Genomic DNA, 22,203 nt, shown 5'->3' on the forward strand with positions numbered 1-22,203 from the left:
CATTTCTGTCTTTTTCAGTTAGGATTCAACCCTTTGCTTGCTTACAGTACAGCTGGAGCACAGGTGCAAGGACCTTTTGTGGTTCCCATCACCTCCCCTTCCTGCCAGGCTGCAGGACTGCAGTGGGCTCCTGCAACCTCTTCATGTTTTTATCTCAAACCTTTAACTTAAAACAGCTCAACTCACCTCTCCAGGATGCTCTCAAGATAACTAAGTGCTCCCTACACGTACATCACTTGGCTGGAAAACACAGCCACCACCAGCTGCTGGGAGATGGAGTTATGCTCACAGTGTAGGTGGGAAATAAGGAACATCTCCACATGTGTCTCACTTTAGAGTAGATGAAGTCAATGGCTGAGGTAACTCATTACCCAGTACAAGCTGCAGCAGGCACTGGGGTAACAACTGCCTGTCTGGTATAACCACACGGGTGCCACAAAGCCAAAGAAGTTCCTTTTGTGTCCCTTCTCTCCAAGCCAGCCTGCTAATACAATAAAAAATGCACTGGATAAACTCCACAGAAACTCTTCAGATTAACTCCCTCTCTCTCCATTTTTGTGGTCAAGCCACACTCCCTCCAGAGTTCACTTCAACATGACTTTTAGCCATTTGCCAGGGGAGAAAATATCCTGGCTGCAAAATGGTATTACAGCTTTGACTAAGTGGCTGACTGGGAGGAAGATGGATTCATATGCTCGGGGGGGTTGTTTCCATGTCCTCATAATTGCCCTGAGCCAACGTTTACCATGCTCTCCCCTGGGCATGGTGGGAGCATCTTCTGGTTGACTGGTTTTGCCGTGTTGTTTTGTACAAAGTGCCTGAATGGGTATTTACATGAAAATAGTATTGCTGAGTATTTAGTTCTGACCATTTTGTACTTGGTACAGCCATCTGCAAACAAAATATTTCGAGAATATTACAGATGTTCTTGCATTTCAGTCTCAGAAACTCCTAAAATATAAAACTCTTACATCTGCTTGCTGAAGTTGCCAAACTTTTTCCGCACTTCTGTTATTAAGCAACTCTGTTATTAAGCAATCCTGTTATTAAGTTTAGTGGATGTGAGACATCTTTGTCATGTTCAGCACCGTGTGCCAGAAGCTGGGCAGTCACTGGTGGGGAGTGGTGTGTCCTGGGCACAGGGAGCCTCTCCCCTTCCTCCTGCCCACAGCTGGGCATGTGCCATCCCCTCTGTGGGCATCACAGCAGGGGAAATACAGGGCTGAAGAGTTGCACTTCTTGAAGGGTGGAAGATTGCTATAGGATCAACTCCATCACAAGGGGCTTTTTAAATAGCTTTTATCATACATAACTCTCTAGATGACAGAGAGAGGGCGAGAGTAGATCTGAAGCAGAATTGGTCCGTCCTTCGGTAAAAACTAGGATGTCATATTTTCTATAATGGAAGCTAATCATTACCCAACAAAGCAATATGCTTGGCGGGTGGTTTTTCATTTTTAGCTTTGGTGTAATGTTCCTGAAAGCTAATAGCATCTATAATGTTGTTTCTGATTTGTTTTGCTGTATGAAAGAAAGCAGAAAATAGAATTGCTGTATGTAGGAGGTGAAGATGTATTTTGTGTAGTGAGCAATGTGCTGCAGTAAGAAAAGGCTGCCACAGTAAACCTGCTGTCCCCACGAAAGCCTGAACGTAATCATGTGGCTTAAACACTTGTGATCTTTGAAAGGCAAGGCATCACCTGGGTGTCTGGGCATGATGTGATTTTGCAGGCAGGAATCCAGGCAATCCATCCAAACAGCCTCTCTCACTCTCCAGTGCACCCTGAATTTAAGTGAAGCTGAGCAAAGCCGAGCGCAGCCCTTGAGAGCAGCCCCCACACCACTGTCTGGGCTGCACAAATGGGCTGATGGCTGCAGTCTGCCCTCCTCCCATCACACACACAGGTCTGACCCCAGCAGCAGGCACTCAGGCAGCTGGAGGCCAGGACAAAGCTCTGCAGAGCGCCCACCCTGGCAGCTTGGAATGCACCCCTTGTCCTCCTCCTGAGCTTCTCAGCAGTTCTCTGACATGGCGGAGGGATCACGGCAGTGGCTGCAGCTTCTGTATTTATCAGAGCACCACAGTATGCTACAGATCTGTGTCTCCACCAAGCCTCTCCTGCCTGGAACCATTGACTGGGATGGAGCACATGATTACCAGCTACTACAGATTGTACAGTACAGAGAGCAGCACAGGTCATGGAAGGAGTCGGGAGAAAGCACAAAGTATTTGGATCTGCCTGGTTTCTGAGGGCTGGCTTGGCTTGGAACCTAGAGGTGCCATGGTAGGATTGGCTGGAGAGACAGGAGCATAAAGTGGGGAGAGGGCCAGGGCAGGGATAGGAGGCATGAAATTGGGGTCCTGGTTTAAGTAGAGGAGAGGAAGAGCTACAAGAGGAGGGGGAGGATATAACATAGTTGGTTAGAGCACGGTGCTGATAACACCAGAGTTGTGGGTTTGATCCCCATATGGGCTAGTCACTTCAGAGCTGGACTCAATGATCCTTGTGGGTCCCTTCCAGCTCAGAATATTCTATGAGATCTGTGTGTGCTCAAACTCTGTTTAAAAGGTAAGAGACTTTCAGATCACTACATAGATGAATTCAGTACCTGGATATTTCAGTATCTGTGAAATTACTAGGAAAGGAGAATATACTGATGTTTAGCAGCTCCAGTGCAATAACAGATTTCTTTATTTTACTTCTAGAAAGATGAGGAGCTCAGTCTCATGATGTTAAATAGCAGATTCCACACTTGGGAATTGCCATGGAAAAATACTCCAGCCTTAAGATTCAGTTAAACTCAGCCTGATGCTTTCTGTCTGTGCTGCCCCTTTCACAGCCTGCACCTTTCACTGGGAGCTGTGTCATCGTCATCTGAGCTACCAGACCCAAGGGTGTCATGGGGAAACAAACCCACCTTTGAAGATCACATGCTGTTCAGTTTTGTGGGTGAGACCGAGGACTTTGAACAGAGAAACATACATCAGAACCATGCTTTTTTTCATGCCAGACAACCCTCACTTCTAATAACTTTATTAGAAGCTTTTACGTGCTAATTTAGCGTTCGTCTCTCAGAGATCACACAGATGGGAGGGCAGCTGGATGAGTATGTGTTTCAGAAGGTGCTAGTGGTTGTGCTGGTCCTGGGTCCCCCGGTGATGCACTGGTGTCCCAAAACCATGGGGGGTGTGTGATGGGGAACGTGGTGCTTTGCTCAAGACAACTGCTGGCTTTGCTTCGAGCCACAGAATTGCCACAGCTCTGCAGAGCTCTCCCTGCAGCCTGAGCCAAGCTGGGCTCTCACCTGGTGAAAGTGACACAGAGACTGAAGTGTTGTGAACTTCAGCAAAATTAATATTCTAAAAATCTACTGCAATTATATTCAGGTTTTGATCAAAACAGATACTGAACAACTGCATCCACTTGATTAATAGAAACACTTACTACAGAAACAGACACTAACAATCTACCATTTTACTGTGGCAAATGCACATAATTATTCATCATTGATACTATTTATATACCCACGTACTGCTAAGTGAAAGAATGCTTTCATCCTGGTTTTATCATTTCTAGATTAAATCACAGTTTTTCTATTTCCTTCAGACAGCAGCTCAGCCCCACAATTTTCTCTCCAAATGACAGGCAATTCTTTTAAGCACATTGAATTATTTTTTCCAGGTGGTGGTTCAGTTGAAATTAAATGTTACTCTTTCAACATTGCTCTGCAGTACAGCTGTAGCACACAAAGAAAGATGACAACTTTAATATTCCAGCTAACTTGAAAGTCAGGATTTAAACAGAGGACTTTAAATTCAGAGCATTACTTATTTGAAGTGTGCTGTCAACTGGCACCTCTTTTTCCCTCACACAGGGGTGGAGGGAGCAGAGGGAGGAAGGAGAGGCTGCCATGGGTCAGACTGTGCCACGAGCACCAGCAGACGGTGGCTGCACTGCGGGGTGACAGTGTTCATGGGCTGAGGATTGGAAAGGGCCTTGGAGCTCACTCCACCACCTTCAGACTCACTCAGGCTCCACAATCAAATCAGTACTGGAAGAGTTGATTTTTATTGTCATTTTTAATCTCTTAGGGGTTTGATTTCCCAGCAGCTGGTGAAGGATGCAGTTACCTCTATCCCTGGCTCTGGTCTCCTAGTGAGCAGAGCAAGGTCTCCAGCTGGCAGGGAAAAAAGGGCACCTCCTTTGCATGAGCAGATACTGAGAGGAGATGTGAGGGAAAGGTGAGGAAGGTGTCTCGTACCAAAGAGGTCACTCTGCCATCACTCGGAACTCACCAGCTGTACACCCAATACACACACTCATCACTGCTTGGCTGCAATGACAAAGTGCCCTTTGATCCAACAGAGACTTCACTTCCCCAGTATTAATCTGGATGATTATTTCATATCCATATTTCCTTTACTTTGTCCATGTAGGTCCAGTTAGAAGCCAACATTATTGTGAAAAACAGAGGAAGGTCAAATTAATCTGTACCAAGCACTAGAGAAACTCACGGGATAAAGCCCAGCAGGAGTAGCCATGTGCTGGGGTGCTCTGCTGAGTGAAACTTGCACAGATGGGTAAAAGATAAAAAATCCAAGATAATTATTTGATAAATGTAGAGCAAATACCTCAGGTATTTTTGTCTGGCAGTAATCACATGCACAGAAGCACCAATGTTTTACAAAAATCACATTCTGTAATTTTGCAAATTGGTAACAAAAGGGGAAGGAATTATTATTACTAGAGATCAAGGCAAAATAAATCCTTGCTTATGGATCTGCTTTATTAGCCCTTATGTGAGATGCTGCTTAACATAACTGTGGCACAACAGTGCCTCCCAATGACCAAAGTGTAACTCTCTCAGGTTCATATATTGCTTGTCAGTATCTCATTTTGCTTGTCTCTGATATTTTATGCATTATTTTGACCACAACATCTCAGCAGATCTCTCTGCTAAGAAAGCTTTAATATTGAACTTCAAAATTAAAAGACTATCAAAGTATCAGCACAGATATCCCCTGCCAGAATATTCTGTTCTTTATGTGCAAACAAATAAAGTGACAGCAATACCTGAAACAAGGCTATCTAAAACCCCAAGGATACCTGAAAAGAATGTGTTGGAAGTGTTCCTGTTACTGCAGTCATGACTATATGTCAGTTAATCAGTGTCTCAGTTAAGCATGTGGGTACTACTTTTCTTAACTGATTGCAAAAATAATTCAACAAATAAAATAAACATTTTCTCTTTTTTTCTATCCCAAACCAGGTCCTGATTATTTCAGTTCCAAGAATCTTGCATTGCAAGCCCAGAAAAAGATCCTGAGTAAAATGGCAACCAAAACCATGGCTAACATGCTGATCGATGACACAAGCAGTGAAATCTTCGATGAGCTGTACAAAGTAACGAAGGAACACACAAGAAACAAAAAAGAAGCCCATAAAATTATGAAAGACCTGATTAAAGTGGCAATAAAAATCGGGATCCTCTATCGAAACAATCAGTTCAACCAAGAAGAGCTGGAGATCGTAGACAAGTTTAGGAAGAAGCTGAACCAAACTGCCATGACAATCGTCAGCTTCTACGAGGTAGAGTACACTTTTGACAGGAATGTGCTTGCAGAACTTCTCAATGAGTGTAAAGATCTTGTGCATGAACTCGTAGGTCGACACCTGACCCCGCGGTCTCACGGGCGCATCAACCACGTCTTCAACCACTTTGCGGATGTGGAATTTCTAACTGCCCTGTACAGCCTGGATGGGGATTGTCGGCCGTACCTCAAAAAGATCTGCAATGGCATCAACAAACTACTTGATGAGAAGGTTCTTTGAAACTACGCTCAGAAGCAAGAAACCAAACAAAAACTTCTCTCTAGGACTGGCCACCCTTCATGAGCCGTGGTAGGCAAGCGAGCTTCCTTCCCATCAGTCTTACTACAGCCCCACAGGGTCCAGAAAGTGCTCACCAGGCTCATGATGAAGTGGAAAACTTAAATCAGAAAGCTATCAATTTTAATGTTCTGTTCAGATAATTTAGTCTTTCTCAAGGAGCAGAGTGAACAAGGCTGCTGACATGTGTTGTTCAGAAAGAGATTGCTATACCCCAGGATCTTGCTAGCTTTGTGTCCAAGAAAAGACAGGAAACTCACATGCATGGCTATGTAAAAATAGACAGGTGAAGGCAAGAGAAACGCATGGAATTTACTCCCAGGCCCTTGGTGTGTACATTTTTATTATTTCCATGCTACCTGAAAAAGCTTTGACAGAAAATAAGGCTGTAGCGGATTGAGTTCACTCCTTTCAAAGGGATCAGGAATTAATATGAGAAGACCTCTCTTAATTTAAATGGTATGTAAATCTAATAGGGGAATAACAAATCATGCAGAGTAGAAGTGGGAAACAATTTAAAGAACTGCTTGAGGAAGCAGTATTTTCATCAGTTTTGTTTTATACCTGCTAATAGAAGGTTTCATTTTAATTTTGAAAATGAGCTCAGTGGTTGAAGCTCAAAGGTAACCAGAAAACTAAAGCAGTCCAGCAGTTCCCCCACACTCAGGGTTTGTGTATTGGGTACCATCAGGCAAGTTTAGGCTGAAGGTTGTGCTGCTCTTTGTGCTCTTACTGTTCTGCCTGACAGAATAAAATACTCTTTGTGAAGATTTTGACATTCCCTTGTGAGAAGCACAACGGACACCATTTCCATCCCCTGTCCTCAACGTATTCAGCCTCGATACCACTCGTGGTTTAATGTGCCCATGACATTTGTGCCTACAGTAATCAGAGGTGGGATACAACAGGATGCCCATCCACTCTTCTTGCAGTGCCTCTGAGTGTAGCATATCCACAGTAGCTAAACGAGAGCAGCCTTAGTGACTCTGGTGAGTTTCTGGAGTGAGTTTTGTTCTGAATGTTTTCAGTGGCTTTTTTTTTTTTCTACTGTTTTCAAGCTGAAAACATTTTGCCAAGAAAGAGTGGGGTTTGTACAGTCCTTTTAGGATGAAGGGAGGATGGGAGCAGAGCAGATACACCAGCTTTGCCACTTGTAGAATCTGGGTAGGTGCTGACTGACCCAGAGTAAAGGAAGCATGTTCAGAAATCTCTCCTCTCCTTGCCTTCCACATCTTAATCTCCTGCTCTAGCTCCTGACACTGCAGTATCAGGTACCCTCTTCTTTCATCTGGCACAGAGAGCAGAAAATGCCATTATCTAGAGGTAACACCTTCCCTTTCATGTATATATAATACAGAGATGCATGTACTTGAAATTTGACAAAGACAAGAAAATATATTTGAAAGCCATTTCTCTTTTAGGGAAGCTTACAGGGTTGATCACTCACTACTTTAGGATAAGAAAAAAATATATTTCATTTAAACTCTTAAATACTATGGTGGTAGAGAAAACTGTTCAAAAACTTTGTTATTCTTCTGTCTTTCCTCACCCCAGATATTTTATCTCTTGCAACAATTTTTACTATCACACCTTATCCAGTTGAGAACACACATACCCAGGTCACATATTCACTTGGGTTGTGCTAGATGGATTTGTATCTGTTCCCAGAACTCATTTGAACCACTGTAAAAATGAAAGACAGTAGCAGAGCAGTTTGCAACAATGTAAATTTTCCCCACCTATTTCCTTTAAGCATAAAAGGTGTATTTAGTAGCAGTGAAGGTGGACAACTCCTTTACAAAACAGTAGTGAAATACCAACAGTTGGGGTTGCAAGTTCAGCCATTTGCAGAGCCATATTTACATGCACATTACCTGCATTTCTTCCAAGCACGTACTTGTCAATTGATGCTTTTGAACAGTATTTATCGTATCCAATGCTCCTGTCCCAGTGCACACACGTCAGATTTCGCGTGTTTCATTTGTGGCAAACCAATTTAAGTTCTTTTTTTGAAAGCCAGAAAAAGAGATTATTCACCATTCAAGATGTCCAAAGGAAAGATATATCCTGTATCTGTGACTTTTTGTGTGTTGCAAGCATCAATATTCAGATTCTGGTATTTTAGACACACCAGCTGAACATCTGTTGTTTTATTTATAAATAATCTGAGTAGCCTTAAAGGAAGAGGTGTTTTCAAGTATTTCTCATACTTGCATATCCTGTATATTCATTGTTTACTTTTGTAGCTTGGTATGTAATAACATTGCTAAAATATGGGCAATGTTCAGGTCACCTTAAGTATATTATGTATTATCACATTTGTGGATTAAAAAATGTGTGATTACTGCCTTTTTTTTTCTCCTTTTGATTCATTTATTCTACCATCCCTGTTGCATCACACACACCCAACACCAACACGTGTCAGCAGCAAACGGAATTTCTGTTTTTCCCCAATGTTCTGCAGCACTTGAGCTACCAGACGATGCTGGCTCAGTGTGTTTAGTGGAGCAGCCTCATCACCAAGCTCAGAAACTCCCTCATAAGTCACAGGGAGGAAATGGCACAGACTTCTTGCCTTCAGGTACCACTTCTCCCTGGGCTCAGCCTGAGCTGGTGCCTGGAACAGACACGAGCAGCCTGGGGCAGGGGCACAGCACGTTGCAGGCCAAGATCTCACTATTCTTCTTGCAAGCACCTTCTTGAAACTTTCCCATGATGTATTTAGCTCAGTTTAGCTCCATGTGATTTAAACTACATGGAAGACACATCCCTGGCAGATTTCAAAGCCGTGCCCTAAACATGGAGGTGCTACAACCTACCAGAATGTTTTAACAACAGCAAGCATATATTCTCCCATCCTTATTCCCAGAAAAAGCAAACTGCAAATCCTGAACTCCTTCAGCCAAAGCAAACAACTCACACAGCAATTATACTGAAAGCAATTAAAGGCTGGCACAAAGAGAAAACTGACAACTACCTTAAAATCTGAGTTTAAAGCAATCTTCCTAAGTGGTGCTTTGAACCTCCCTGCTGGTGAAGTATTGCTGTCAAGTTAATTTTATGAATCATATCATGGCAGGACACAATATTCTTTGCTTCATCACTGCCAGCTTTATGTAATAAAGAGAAAAATGTTAATGTTCAAGAAAGTCTCATGGGAGTGACCACTTCTGGCACTCTGATGAAATGGTCCCTGTACCACTGAGCAGCACTTCACACTGAACATGTGACCTGATTTGTGCTAGAGAAATGTTCTTACAGAAAGGCACATAAATAGCTGACCCTGAAGAGAACCAAGAGGTAAAGCACAATTAACTCTTACCACAGCAACTGAAATGCAAAAGCAACTTTTACCTGGATGACTTAAGCGGATCTATTTCTGTTTTTACATAAATCAATGCCAGAAAGAGACAATGCACAGTCTTACCCACAAAGAAAAAGATAATACAGCTTTTTAGGCTGAAAAACTACTGGTGGGATTCTATAGGAGATAAACACCTTTCCAATATTTAGAAACCGTCAGACAATGTCATTTATGAGCTATTCACAAGTACAGGAAAACCTCAAGATAGTGCCATCCATTACACAAATTTACTCTTCTAGGTCCTTAAAGGATGAGGAGGATTTGGAAATACCTAGCGGAAAGTAATGTAACACAAGAGATTTGACCTATATTTAAGACAATACCCTACATCATACTGCCATGCTGCACTTCTGTCCATTTTCCTACCAAAGTATTTGTTTCATTAAAAATATCTGAAAATACTTGGGGTAAGGAAGGAGAAGCTGACAAAACAGTTGGAATATGGATCCAACATAATCACTTCCCTGTTGACTCCCAGATGTTCAGAACTCCAAGCTGCCCATGGCACACAGCAGTAAAACAGTGAGGCCTCCTGGTACCCAGGGTTTGGTCCAAACATTGTTAACCTGCCAGTTCAGAAAGGTCAGTTTATACTGACCGGCCTCTGGTTGCCTCTTGAAAGCAAACTTCTTCATGCAAACTGGTTATGTGCTCTCTTCCTTCTAGCCTGTTTCTATACACCTTATTTCCCTTTCCTGGAAAACAGCCTAAGCCTTCAAGTTCTACCAAGTCACACAGAAAAGTAACTGGGAACACCATGGAGGAGGAAGATAGTCACAAAAGGATTTTCAATATGGAACTAGATGGAAAAACATTCCTTTGTATAATTATCTATGCAGTCATATTTCAGAGACAGCTGGATGATGGAAGAAGATCAGAGGGATTTCCAGCACTTAATTGCTGAGGTTCTCAAGGGCCTGAGCTCCTCAGCTCAGCCAGGACTCCTGTTACACACTGGCAGCTTTTTTACACAAACCATCCCCCTGACTTAGACCAGGGCTGCAGCCACCTGCAGTTCAGCCATTATGTCCAACTCCCCAAGCTCCCAACTCCATAGCAATGCTTTCTTATGTCAGCATTGAACTTAAAAAAATGCTATTCCTGTCAACTATGAATAACAAGAGATACTCAAGTCTCCTGTGATGCCTAAAACCAAAACACATAATCTGGCAGAATTCCAAAAAGAGGGTTGGACAATGTGAGCTGGCGCACAGAATGCTGTTCCAAAGATCTAAAGTGTAGTCTTGCAGTCTTCTGGTATCTCCAAGTGAGACACAGGATATTTAAATCACCAATGGACTCAAGACTTCTGTGGTGTTGCATTCTTCATCACTGTCCAGATGTAAAGAGAAACAATTAAAATAGAAACTAATTCTTAATATGCAGAAACATTGCTATATGTGGTGGCGAAGAACATGTAGCAAGGATTAAGCTGATTTTTTTAATAAAACTGAATTTTATTAAACTGCAAGAAATGCAAAGATGGCGATAGATTCAGAACAACATTTGCTGGGCAATCCAAAAATAAAGACCAACACAGGTACAATTCCCTGCAAACTCCTTGAAGTGGTGTTAATACCATAAAGCAATTAGAATATTGACACTTTGACATACACTATTCATACAGTGAAAAAGGTTACAAAGAACATTACATTAACAACAGAAGGCATTGCTGTCTTTTGCTGTTCTTTTTAAACACTAAGACAGTAACATCTCATTGCTGAAATGGTTTGAATGCATAGGCCACAAACAGATACTTGTATTAATAGTTCCTATGATTACAGAAGTCCAATTGCATAACACAATTTACCAGCAGGGAAATAGTTTGCTGGAAATTATTCCACTATAAATCAGTTTTCGTTTATATAAACTGTCTTGAAGTGCCAAGTAAACATTAAAGTATGCAGAACATTAAATATATTTACAGGTTCAGTGCACTTTAAATTCCTCAGTAAGAGGGTACTGAAACAGCAATAAAAACAGCTTTGCTTGTATGATTATACTTGTGATAACACAAGTAGCATGACTTAAAAAAACCCAAACTATCAGCACATTAACATTCTTACGACAATTTCATCAACATTTACCAAAACATCAAAGTAACAATACTTTATTTTTCTTTACAACCAGTGCTTATCAGGTGAGAATCAGTAATGCTGAAATATAACAGAGTTTCCTTGTTACTGTTAAACACACAAAGGAGAGAATTCCACTGTGGAATCCATTTATACCATGTCTGAACCGTGTGTACAACCTTTGATGCTTTTAAATAGAAAACATGACCAGCTATAAATAATATTAAGCAGTACTAGTTTTCATTTAGCATTTAAATAAATTAAGATTGCTGGATTTTCAAGACTGTGAGGTTATTTCAGGAAGAGAAAACAACCTCCTCAGACACAGTTTCCATGTATACTGCTCTGATTTAATCTCATGCCTTGCTGCAGTTCCTAGCAGTGCACACACAACATCTGTGCAAGTCAAAGGTTTGAGGAGTCATACTGAGCCTATAAATAATTAGAAGAAAAAATAAATGAAAGTTTTCCCCATGTGAATTTTCATGGACAGAGATATTGGCCAGATTAAGTTTATATGATTGACTGGACAGCAATGAACATGTTTCACTACCCAACAACCAAGGTCAACATGTCCACAGCAAACTACCCCCAGCTCAGTCACCTCAGGCTTGATCCACATCAAACTTTGCTTTAGAGATGCACAAATATTCAGTGACTGTCACAGACCCCTATGGAAAGGGAACACAACTGAAACATGAGGCAGGAAGAACTGCAGACAGGGACTAACCTGAGGGGCCTTAGATCATCCCCCAGGAGGTGCTTCCATGGGATCTCACATGTCAGACTCCTCTCAAAAACTGTTTAGATGTTACCACTTCCATGGTAAGTATCAAAGATCATGGGAAGTGTTTTGTTCCCTAGAATCTTTTAACTATTTTAAAACTGTGCATTTGTTGCTACATAAGTTACTTTATACAACCACCAGTATGGGTCTTGTTGCCAACAGTGCTTAAAAATAGCTTTAGAAAAATTACCAAAATAAAATTAGATGATCCTGATAACTGATCAAGTCTGACCTTATAATGGAAATATGTTTTTCTTTAAAATCATATTTAAGTAGTTGCCATGAGAAGTCATCATTGGCATCTATAAAAGCTGCATAATAAAAATAAATACTTTCAGTCATTTACAACAAAATTAAGAAATATACATTTCACTGAAACAGTTTACAATACTTTAATGTACTGTACAGTCCTGAGCATGTTTTTGCAGGTGTAATTTAGGTCATTGCTCTTTCCCCACAAGTCCACACGACATATGCCAGCTGGAAGAAAACTTCTAATACTCCAAGAAGCAGTATCTTAATTTAGCTTTGGTAAATTTGGTAAAATTTATCTGTGCAACTGTATAAATCTTTTCACAGCCCAAACAGATTAAGGCAGGCACTATTGTTATTAGGATTCCCCCATCACCTTTTGACACTGGTAGAGCAAACCATCTGGAAGAGCAGCACAAGGTGATCTGAACCACACAGCCAACATCCCTGAGTGCGTACGGCAGTGCAGCAGGCAGGGCACAGATGGAAGGAGCTGGCATGCCAGTATTCCCTCATTACCTTAAAATAAAAAAGACCACAGGAAAAAAAAAAAGAAGTAACAAGTAACAATTGCTACAGTATACTTCATAAATGTATCTTTCAAACTCCATGTGCTGTTCTCTTCTACCCTTCCCTCTAACTCCTCTAACAAGTCACCACAAATGACACTAAAATCCCAGCTTCATATTTGTCCCGTAGCTTCATTCCCTTCTTTTTGTCCTGTCCAATACTCTTCATAATGCAAGTTTCCTCCTTTGTAAAATTTACTGTTTGTTGTACACTTGTATCTTTACATCACCTTCACAAAGACCCCCAAGTAAGGCAAACAAAGTCCACAGGAAAACAGTCCCAAGCTTACTGTCCTCCCAAACATTCCCCGCCTCAAACTCTAAGATACTCACTTCCATGCACCCATTTTCGTGGGAAAAGTTGTATATATTATATGTATACTATATATAATATACTTTAACTTACCTATAATGTCAACTATATGGAGTTTCAGCTTCTGTTGCAGTGTGTTCAAGGCTGCTGAAAGGGAATCTTGGGAAGACGACATTTTTATATTCTGTTTCACATCATTGGAAAGGGACAACCACAGCTTTCCAAAGTCTTCTGTAGTCATTTCCATTGGCCTAAAAATAAGATCACCACATATTTTAGCAAAATGAGATATGTAAGTCACCAAAAAAATCATATCTGAAAGCACCTGGACAATAGAACAAGCAATAAGCAAATTCATATTAGTTTAAACAAACTCCTCTTAACATAAAAGTTTCTATTCCTTGCTTTAGGTTTCTAAATTTTAAAGGAATAAATATATGGATTTCACTTCAAAAGAAAAGTCTGCTGGAAAAAAGGACACTTGCTTTTTCTACTCCTAAAATAAATGCAGTCTTCAGAAATTAAAAGAATGAGCTTTCTTCTTCCCCTGCAAAAGTTGTCAGCCTTTTCATATAACATTCTGGTCCCTGCACTCAAATCACTTCTTTCAGTTTGACATGTTTACATTATGCCATATTTTAAAACAGTATGCCCTTCTGTTCACTCAGTTTTCAGCCTCCTCAAAAACACATTCTGTAATTCAAGGCTATTCTAACCTGCAGCTACTGTCAATATTCTCACTGGATTTGTACTCCTTGCTGGAACTTTTCCCCTTTTTTGGAAGTGTAAAATAACCCTTTATTATCTTTAACAGTAATCTCAGATTAAAACTAACTGCTCAAGAAGGAGCCTTATATTTTCAAAGTCAATACCCAAACCATCCTGCCCTTGTCTAATACTGAGTTGAGTACAGGTGTTTTTAAAAAAATGCAGCTTTTTTTACTTACCTGATGAAGTCCATCAGTGATAAAGTTACTGAAAATTCCAGGCGAGTTTCCATCTCTGACTGGTAACTAACAGAGCCAGAAAGAATTCCCTGGGTACAGATTTTGTTCATCCTCACACATTTCTGGCAATGTTCCAAACTTTGAGCTTCAATTACAGGAAACTGGTGGGTGGGACTCTCCAAAATCTATGTGATGTTTTAAAAGGAATATAGAACGTAAGTCTTGCTGTCAAGTTTCGCAAGTGATAAAGATACAGCTAGAAAACTGTGTAAGTGCCTTTTATTTCCATTGATTTTTCTTGGACTATTTGACAAGTGAACAGAACTACTATTTCTCAGCCCTCGTGAAGGATGAATCAATAATTAACATCTACAAGTGTTCTGTGAGAAGTAGAACAGTGGTGAAACTCATCTCTGGCAACTGGCTTCCCCCACCTCTGAATAACCACACCAAGAACCTGAATTCTGTAGTTCAGTCTCAAAATATAAGCAAGCAGCATTTGCAACACACCTCAAGCTACATGCTAAAAGTAAGAAGTTGAGAAATCCTCCCTAATAAAAAGGATGATTTCAAGATTACTCAGCAGTCCCCAGCCTCTCCAAACAAACCAGTAACATAGATTCTATCCATGGTAGTGGTCTGTGTGGGAACTTAAGTGAATTACAAGAAAAAAACAGACATGAAATGCCCACTTTCTAGCAAGACAGGTTTGATTCAAGTTAGAACAGGAAAGGAAGGAGACTCCATAACCAATTAGCAGTTCCTTTCCTGCTTAATTCTCTTTATCCAGTTATCATTTGCTGAGTGTTTAATAATTCTGTGTTTCTTCTAGCAAAATCTGTGGATAGTCATGCTGCTTGGCAATTCCTAGCCATCTTTCCAAATATTTAAATGAAGTTTCAATCAAGACTCTAACATGCTTTTACCAACCCTAGTTAAATCCCAGATGTAGCCAATGCAAAAAAATAAACTGACCAACTCTTCTGCACCATCAGCTGAATGCATGAGAATGAAATATGACTGGTAGCTTTGGGGGAAAGGAGGAGGGAGGAAATCGAAGCAAGCCTACACAAATTTAATGTCAGGGAAGCAACTGGGTCATGTTTGCCTATCAGGTAAATACAAGTGAAAGCACAAGCCCCATAGTCATACCCAGACAAAAAAAAGTTACACAGTGATTTCTTTAGCAACTCAAGTCATCCCACTCTGAGTAAAACTGGTTAGGTTTGCATTCAGAAGTGAGAAATCACACGGATTTGTTATATGGAGGCAAGCACTAGGAAACAAAGTCAAGGCGAATTAAAAACGTAAGATGCTAACCTTTAAACCAAATAACACTAAGTTGATATTGAAATTTCTCTCACTGCCCTTCAGAATGTGTGTAACAGCAGTAACCACAAGTTTTAAGGAAATACTTTGGAAAAAGGTATGACTATTACATTAAAGCAAGCGTTGCACAGTGAAATGCAAGAGAAAAGCGAGAAGTTCCACGTCCATTTCAAATACAATGGAAACACAGTTCCTTACCTGAAAGTGTTCTGTTTCTTCAAACACTAAGTTCACAGCATTAAGTGCAGAAGTGGTTTTATTGGAAACTAAGACAGTGAGCAACAGAGAGTCATCTGTCCATGCCTTACATAAATACAGAGCTAAGGCATCACTCTGATGAAGTTCCAGTACCTCAGAGTGAGGAAGCTCTTCAAGTTCTTCTGGTAGGGAAGGAACCAATGGTGTTTCACTGGCACTTTCACATTGAGCACTTGGAGAAGGCTGAAAAATTTCAATATTACTATCAGCAAACAAAGATGACTGTGACACCCTATTATCTGAAAGTCTGTCATCCAGCACAGATTTTTTAAGGGACTGAGGTGTTTCAAATGCTAAATTATCTTCTACAATATCTGAAGAGCACAGGGAGGCTTTCCTTAACCTTGTGTGTGAACTTTCCTCAGAGTCTTCTGTGTTAATAGGTACTGTATCAAGCAAGGGACCAAAATCTGAAGCAGCACTACTTTTGAAGTCTGATGCCTCCTCACTATGTTGAGTTTCGTTTATCTTTGATTTCCTTTTGAACTTCTGGGTAGCTGTGTCTGCTTTCCCCATCTGAAAAGAAAAAAATGGTTCTGTTACTATTAACACAATGAAACAGTGAGCAAGGACAAGGAATCAATACAGATGATTCCTGATACAAACAGATTCCAGACATTTTAATGGATTCCAGCTTTCATTGTATTTCTTACAGGGCACTGAATTAGCTTATAATGCACGTATGACTCCAGGTTCTCTTAACAAACTAAAAGCTCTTATTAAAAACTAAGCACAGCTAAACAGTTTCTGGTTAACCAGTGATAAATGCCAAGATGTGAGCTGGCTAATAAGATGCCAGTCTTAAAAAGATTACCTAATGGTGAATTCTTATGTTCCAGATACTACCACAGACATATTAAAAATGGTCTTGACACAGGGTGTCAAGCTCTAGCCTTACTGCTAGATGAATGGCAACAGCTCTGCAAAGCTGGAACAATTGTTCAGGAAAACTGTGACTTAAACTTGAAGCACAACATATAAACAGAGGGAAGTTCTAGTTACCAAATCAGATCTGCTCCAGATGTTGCTTTATCAAGAAATTTCCAAGCTGTTTCATGTTCTTAACAAATTACCAGATTGCAAAAGTAATTTTCAGTAGCTTTTCAGTTACTTAGGGGAAATTTGTCTTATCACTAATTTGATCTTCATTTGCATACAAATATCTATAATTTTAGCTAAGGCTATATGTAAACTTTAAACTGTTAAGTCTCAAGAGAGCCACTTACCAGGCTGACACCAGCACTTGATCCCAGCCCAACAAACAAAGTTGATGCTAACTGCTGCTTCTCTTTGTCTTCCTCAGTGAGGCTGGCACCTTGATCAGACCTCAACACAGGAGGGTCACCTGTCTGTCCTGCTAATAAGCTGCCACAGGTAACTGTTTGTGGCTCATTTTCTTTCCCTACTTTTTCTTTCTTTGGAAGATAACCTTCTTTTCCCCACAGCTTACGTACTCCCTCGAGTTTCAGAGTATTTGTCCTAAAAAAGCAAACAAAACAAAGCAGAATCAGCCACATGAACATCATGTTCTTAAAAACACACCAGTACTCAAACACCATTCACAACTTTGGTACTTTGATAGACACAGTGAGCAGTGAAATATAAGTGAACACTTGCATTTACATGAATGAATCCCACAAATATAAACCTGGACTGGGCTATACAGTACTCAAGTACAGACCTATATTAAGCAGCATTAAACACCTGCAACCAGTAGTACACTGTGTTTGCCACCTCCACCCAGAGTTTCAGACTACATTTATAATATATTTTGAGTAATTTTTAAAAAAATAAATATAAGGAACATGGTATCTATGTTTCTCCCCAGGAGAGAGGTTCTGGGAAGACATTTTCCCAGAAAGATTCCGAAAAGGTTTCCTAGATACCAATTTACAGGACTACGATTAATTTTTTAAATTTGTATGAAGTTATGGACCTGGAATAGTTTGTAGTGTTCTAAAACTTACACTGCAAATCTTAGCCTCACTTTTATCTAAAAAAAGTTTCCTTAAAAGGCACATTATTAAGTATTTTTTCTCTGTCATCTTTTTCTTACAGGTTACACTTGTTTTTAATAGGAATACAATGAATTAATTATCAGGTAATCTTGTATCCATTTTATTGCATCTACTACCACCTAATTTGTAGTCTGTGAAGAAAGTGGAAAAAGAGCCTAACCACCTTGGTTTTTCTAGTAATTATAAAGATGTCTTTATATAATCTGAATTTCTTTTTACATGACAGATGTTTCCAAGTTCAACTGCCTTCTTTCTAGTTCCCTGTAATGAAGCAGCAAAGACATGATACTGACAACAAACAGAAGTTTAAATGTGCTTCATTTCAAACACAGATTAACTCACTCTTTGTGCCCTGTCTCAGCACTGTTACCAGAGGTATCAGAACCAAAAGATAAACCAGTGGGGGACTGTCTGCCAGTGACACCAGATGAGGACACACTTGAAGCAAAGGACAATCCATACGGTTCAAAATTCAGAGCTGCAAGACAGACAAACTTAAAATTACAAAGAGGCATTAAAAAAAAAAAAAAGAAATCTGTTTTCTGAAAACAGATATCCCTGTACTGCTGGACTTCTCAGGTTTTCACTTTAATAATCCCCATAAATTTCAAATCCTACAGACCAGCAGAGATTATAATAAAACTTTCTCCCATGAAGAATAACAACCTATATCCATCAGCTAGACTGATGTGGAACTAAAATCTAAACTGAATTTAACTCTTGTCTACACACAAGAGATGTATTAAGATACTATTACTTTAAGAAAATGTATTAACTTTACACTTAAATTGTTAATACTTATCAGGTAATTTACCAGCTATTAAATAAATGCTGCAAACTTTCACCTTTTTCCTGAGAAAGTTTCTCCTCTTGCCTCTGGTGATGAGGTTTATACGGTGCTGCCCCACGACCAAGTCCTTCGGCCACAAACCCATCCAGAAAAGATAAGGATGCATCTACCTACACAGAATTAAAAGGAGTGAAAAGGCAATGAAAATATTTGCTATATCTGAGCCTGGTGTTACCAGTAGAATATTGTGTCTTATCATCAGATCAGGATCTTCACTCTCTCATCTCCCATATCTACCAGTAGAGCTGCTGTATTAACAGCAGTGGTTCAGCAAGTATGTTGAAGCAGACTTTGAGCTAGAGATTTGTAATTTAACTCCTCCACTATTTGACTTCTATATTAATTAATAAAACAAGGAAAAAAAAAAAAAAAGGAAAAAAAGCAGAGTTGAATCTTCCAAAAATGGTTGATACTACCATTATAAGACAATATTGAATTCAAACAAACCCTCTCAAAAACCTCAGCAATATCATTATTTATTTTTCATTATTTACTATGGAAATTTCATGATCAAGTTTAGTAGTTCTTAAGTAGGAGAGAACCCTATGGATTAAAAAGCAGTACTATATCACTAAAGCAGGCCTACTATGTCTTTAAAGAAACCCATAAGACAACTACAAATAAACCACTGCATGAAATTATCATTTTGTTAAAAGCAACTTCAGCTTACTTAACCCTGTGGTTCTTTATCTTTCAGTACAGAACATTATGATTCACCACATATGCCTCAAAAAGTGTTTCTGAAAACTCACTTTAAGCAGACTTAACTAACACCAGTCAGAACTGCAAATACAATTCATTTTGAAAACATGTTTTTACCACAATATTCAAGCCCCTGAACTATAAAGAGGTTCATGAAAAACAAACAGTGCAGTTGTCTTACCACCATATCATTGCAACTAGCATCAAATGGAAGCAAATTTTTCATCAGTGCTTTGTCTTCACAGAGATGTTTCAATTCAAAGGCATATTGTCTTATGCAGGTATCTAGAGAGCTGCTAAGTTCTTGGATTAGTTTGTCAACTGTTTCTGAACAGGAGGTATGTGATGCTATCTTGGTGACTGCAGCCATTATCCACGCTTTAGTTTCAGAAGTAACATAAGTCTTCTTCAGCAGGCTGTGTAGTTTTGTCAAAATAATTTCAGGATCAACATCTGTAACAAGACTGAAATATTCTCCCAACACCTATTCACAAAGAACAGACAAAATACACATTTAGTCACACAGAGTAGTGCTTTCAGTTTTGAAATGAGAATATAGTACTAAATAACACAATAAAATCCATCTCACATTCAAGAAACTATTATTTTAAACATCTTCTAAATTATTTCTTTACCATTTTGTGTTTTAAATGTCAAAGGCTTGAAGTTATCTGTATTTACCTCAGCAGACTCCAACTTTTAGCTTCTTAAAAATTCAACAGCTGCCTTAAGAAAGCTAAACATAACTAGGCCCTGAGAAAACACAATTTGCTCACACTGCAGCCTCTCCCTTGGGTAGAAGTTGAAGCTTACCCAGGTACCAGATATTATCAGCACAGCACCTGGTCAGGCTAAAAATGCATTTTACAACCACATCTAGCCTAGTTCTGATGAAGACAGAAAGGTTCTCAACATGCAGCCAGGTTCAGGTGGCTGCTAAGCCATTCCATCAGTCACCTGCCTTAAAGAGAGTTTTTCTACAGCTTTTCTGCTTTTCTACAGCTTTTCTACAAACTATAAGTAGTCCTTGGTCACCAAAGAGGTCACTAAAATAGGACTGCAGCATATTAGCTTGATTTCAAGTAAAAAAAAAAAAAATACTCATGACTAAAAATACAAGCATCTAATAAATATTTATTAAATATTTATTAAACCACCTCAGACAGTTTCCTCATATATGGATTTTGACCATGTGTCTACCTTACCCAACTCATAACTTGAAGGAATTTCTGTGGATACAATGCATCTTCCTCTCCAAGTAATGATAAATAAGACTGCACTGCATACATCCGTAGCTGATGATCCTCCTTTCCATCATCAAATCCTAGATAGAGAAAACAATATAATAATTTCCATGAAACACAAATAACACATCCTATCAAATATTTTGAAGTACATTTTAAGAAAAAAACCCCAGATTATCAAGGAACATGTCTGATTCTTCAGAGCATTCAGGGAGTTGCTCACCTTCAGCCAACAGCCTCAGAAAGTTGTTTGGGATATCAGGATGCACAACATCCCCTCCAACTGAAAACACAGCATTCATTGTCTGGATGAACCACTCGTTGTTAGGAGCATACGTGTCCAGATGTTAAGGAATGAAGTGCTAAGGCACAACTTCATGTTTCTTACTTGTGTGTTTCCTAGGGAACACCCATCTTAATCTCCCCAGTAAGCTGGGGATCTGATGGTCAAATACCAGCTCAATCTAACTGAAGAGGAAATATTCCTGCATCTTTCAGAAAGCATTTCCTCTGAATTTCATGGAAACTGGTAGTCAGGCAGAGAAGTGTTAAGTTACTGCCCTGTTGAAAAAGTTGTCAAGTAGACCTCACACAGCAGGAACAGGTATGTTCACATATGTGAACTACTCTATTTTAAGTTCACACTTGTCCCATGCTGGGCTTCCAGCATAATCTTTTGAGTTTGTTTACCCAACATCATTTGATCAGTGATAGAAAAGCTGTTATTTTCAGCAGTGTTTTGCTGTTGACTTACAAATTTTATGAAAACAATGAACATTTTGAAGCACTCCACAGAAAGCATTACTGGCTTTTTAAACACATTTAGAAGTTTTTTAATATATTTAAAATTTGATCAGCCTTTGCTAACTTTGAAAGTTAGCTTCTGCCTTCCCTCAATCAAGTCCTGAAAATGCAGTTACTGAACAGACATTTTCAACAGTATAGAAACATAATACTGCCTTATTTTTGCATACAGTAGGATAACACAGCTTTTTTTTTGTACACTACTCTGTTCCAAGCAGGGTACAAACAGGATGGTAAGGTAGCTTTCTGTAAAAAGCACTTACAACTCAAATTATCAGACAGAAATGCACACAGAAAATCATGCAATGGCAGGTCTAACATGCCAAATCCCTAAGCAGCACTTCCATCTTTTTGGCATTGTTAAAGAATCTTGTCTTTATTTCTATCAAAGTGTGTTATTCTTCAAATCCATATACCAATGAAGAGTTAGTTCTCTGATAGAAGATCATTTCCACAACTACAGAATAGCACTCTCTCCTGCAGTAGTGTAAGACTTCCTAGTTTGAATTTAAAAACACGAGGTTTTAATGCTAAACTCCAAAGCCAAAATAAAATATTTTGAATGCCATTACTTTCTCTCAGTGAAATACAAGAAACACAGCAGTCATGTTTGCATATGTTTCTCTTTTGCATACTTTTTTTTTTTTTTGAAAGAGTGGAAAGCACAGCTGTAACACTTCCTGTTTCAAAACATCATGAAAGATGCTTTGAAAGGTATAAATGTTACATATGCCTGAGCTCTAACTTCAAAGTTTCAGAAAAATAAAAGGATATTTCTCAGCTAGTTCAGAAAAATAAAA

General features: G+C 39.4%; 2 protein-coding genes across 4 annotated transcripts in view; one reads left to right on the forward strand and one right to left on the reverse strand.

Annotated features, from left to right (window-relative positions):
- The window catches only part of TNFAIP8L3 (TNF alpha induced protein 8 like 3), a 46,001-nt gene extending 37,761 nt beyond the window's left edge, over nucleotides 1–8,240 (forward strand). The window contains exon 2 of the mRNA XM_027644313.1: nucleotides 5,272–8,240. Coding sequence (XP_027500114.1) covers nucleotides 5,272–5,834 — 563 coding nt within the window. The 3' untranslated portion in view covers nucleotides 5,835–8,240. The remainder of the gene's footprint in view (nucleotides 1–5,271) is intronic.
- A 41-nt stretch (nucleotides 8,241–8,281) lies between these two features.
- Nucleotides 8,282–22,203, reverse strand: part of AP4E1 (adaptor related protein complex 4 subunit epsilon 1) — a 24,049-nt gene continuing 10,127 nt past the window's right edge. The window contains exons 12-22 of one of the 3 annotated variants that reach the window (XM_027644312.1): nucleotides 20,823–20,935; nucleotides 20,561–20,679; nucleotides 19,537–19,839; nucleotides 18,649–18,763; nucleotides 18,146–18,281; nucleotides 17,012–17,264; nucleotides 15,726–16,301; nucleotides 14,199–14,383; nucleotides 13,345–13,502; nucleotides 12,746–12,888; nucleotides 8,282–10,587 (exon numbers count right to left, since the gene is read on the reverse strand). In XM_027644312.1, the coding sequence (XP_027500113.1) occupies nucleotides 10,585–10,587; nucleotides 12,746–12,888; nucleotides 13,345–13,502; nucleotides 14,199–14,383; nucleotides 15,726–16,301; nucleotides 17,012–17,264; nucleotides 18,146–18,281; nucleotides 18,649–18,763; nucleotides 19,537–19,839; nucleotides 20,561–20,679; nucleotides 20,823–20,935 (2,104 nt within the window). In that variant the 3' untranslated portion in view covers nucleotides 8,282–10,584. Of the gene's footprint in view, nucleotides 10,588–10,698; nucleotides 12,889–13,344; nucleotides 13,503–14,198; nucleotides 14,384–15,725; nucleotides 16,302–17,011; nucleotides 17,265–18,145; nucleotides 18,282–18,648; nucleotides 18,764–19,536; nucleotides 19,840–20,560; nucleotides 20,680–20,822; nucleotides 20,936–22,203 lie in introns of those variants that run through there. The other 2 variants (XM_027644310.1, XM_027644311.1) reach the window with 2 other exon arrangements.

This window comes from Corapipo altera, unplaced genomic scaffold (assembly GCF_003945725.1).
Source record: "Corapipo altera isolate COAL_440 unplaced genomic scaffold, ASM394572v1 50, whole genome shotgun sequence".
Lineage (NCBI taxonomy): Eukaryota > Metazoa > Chordata > Aves > Passeriformes > Pipridae > Corapipo > Corapipo altera.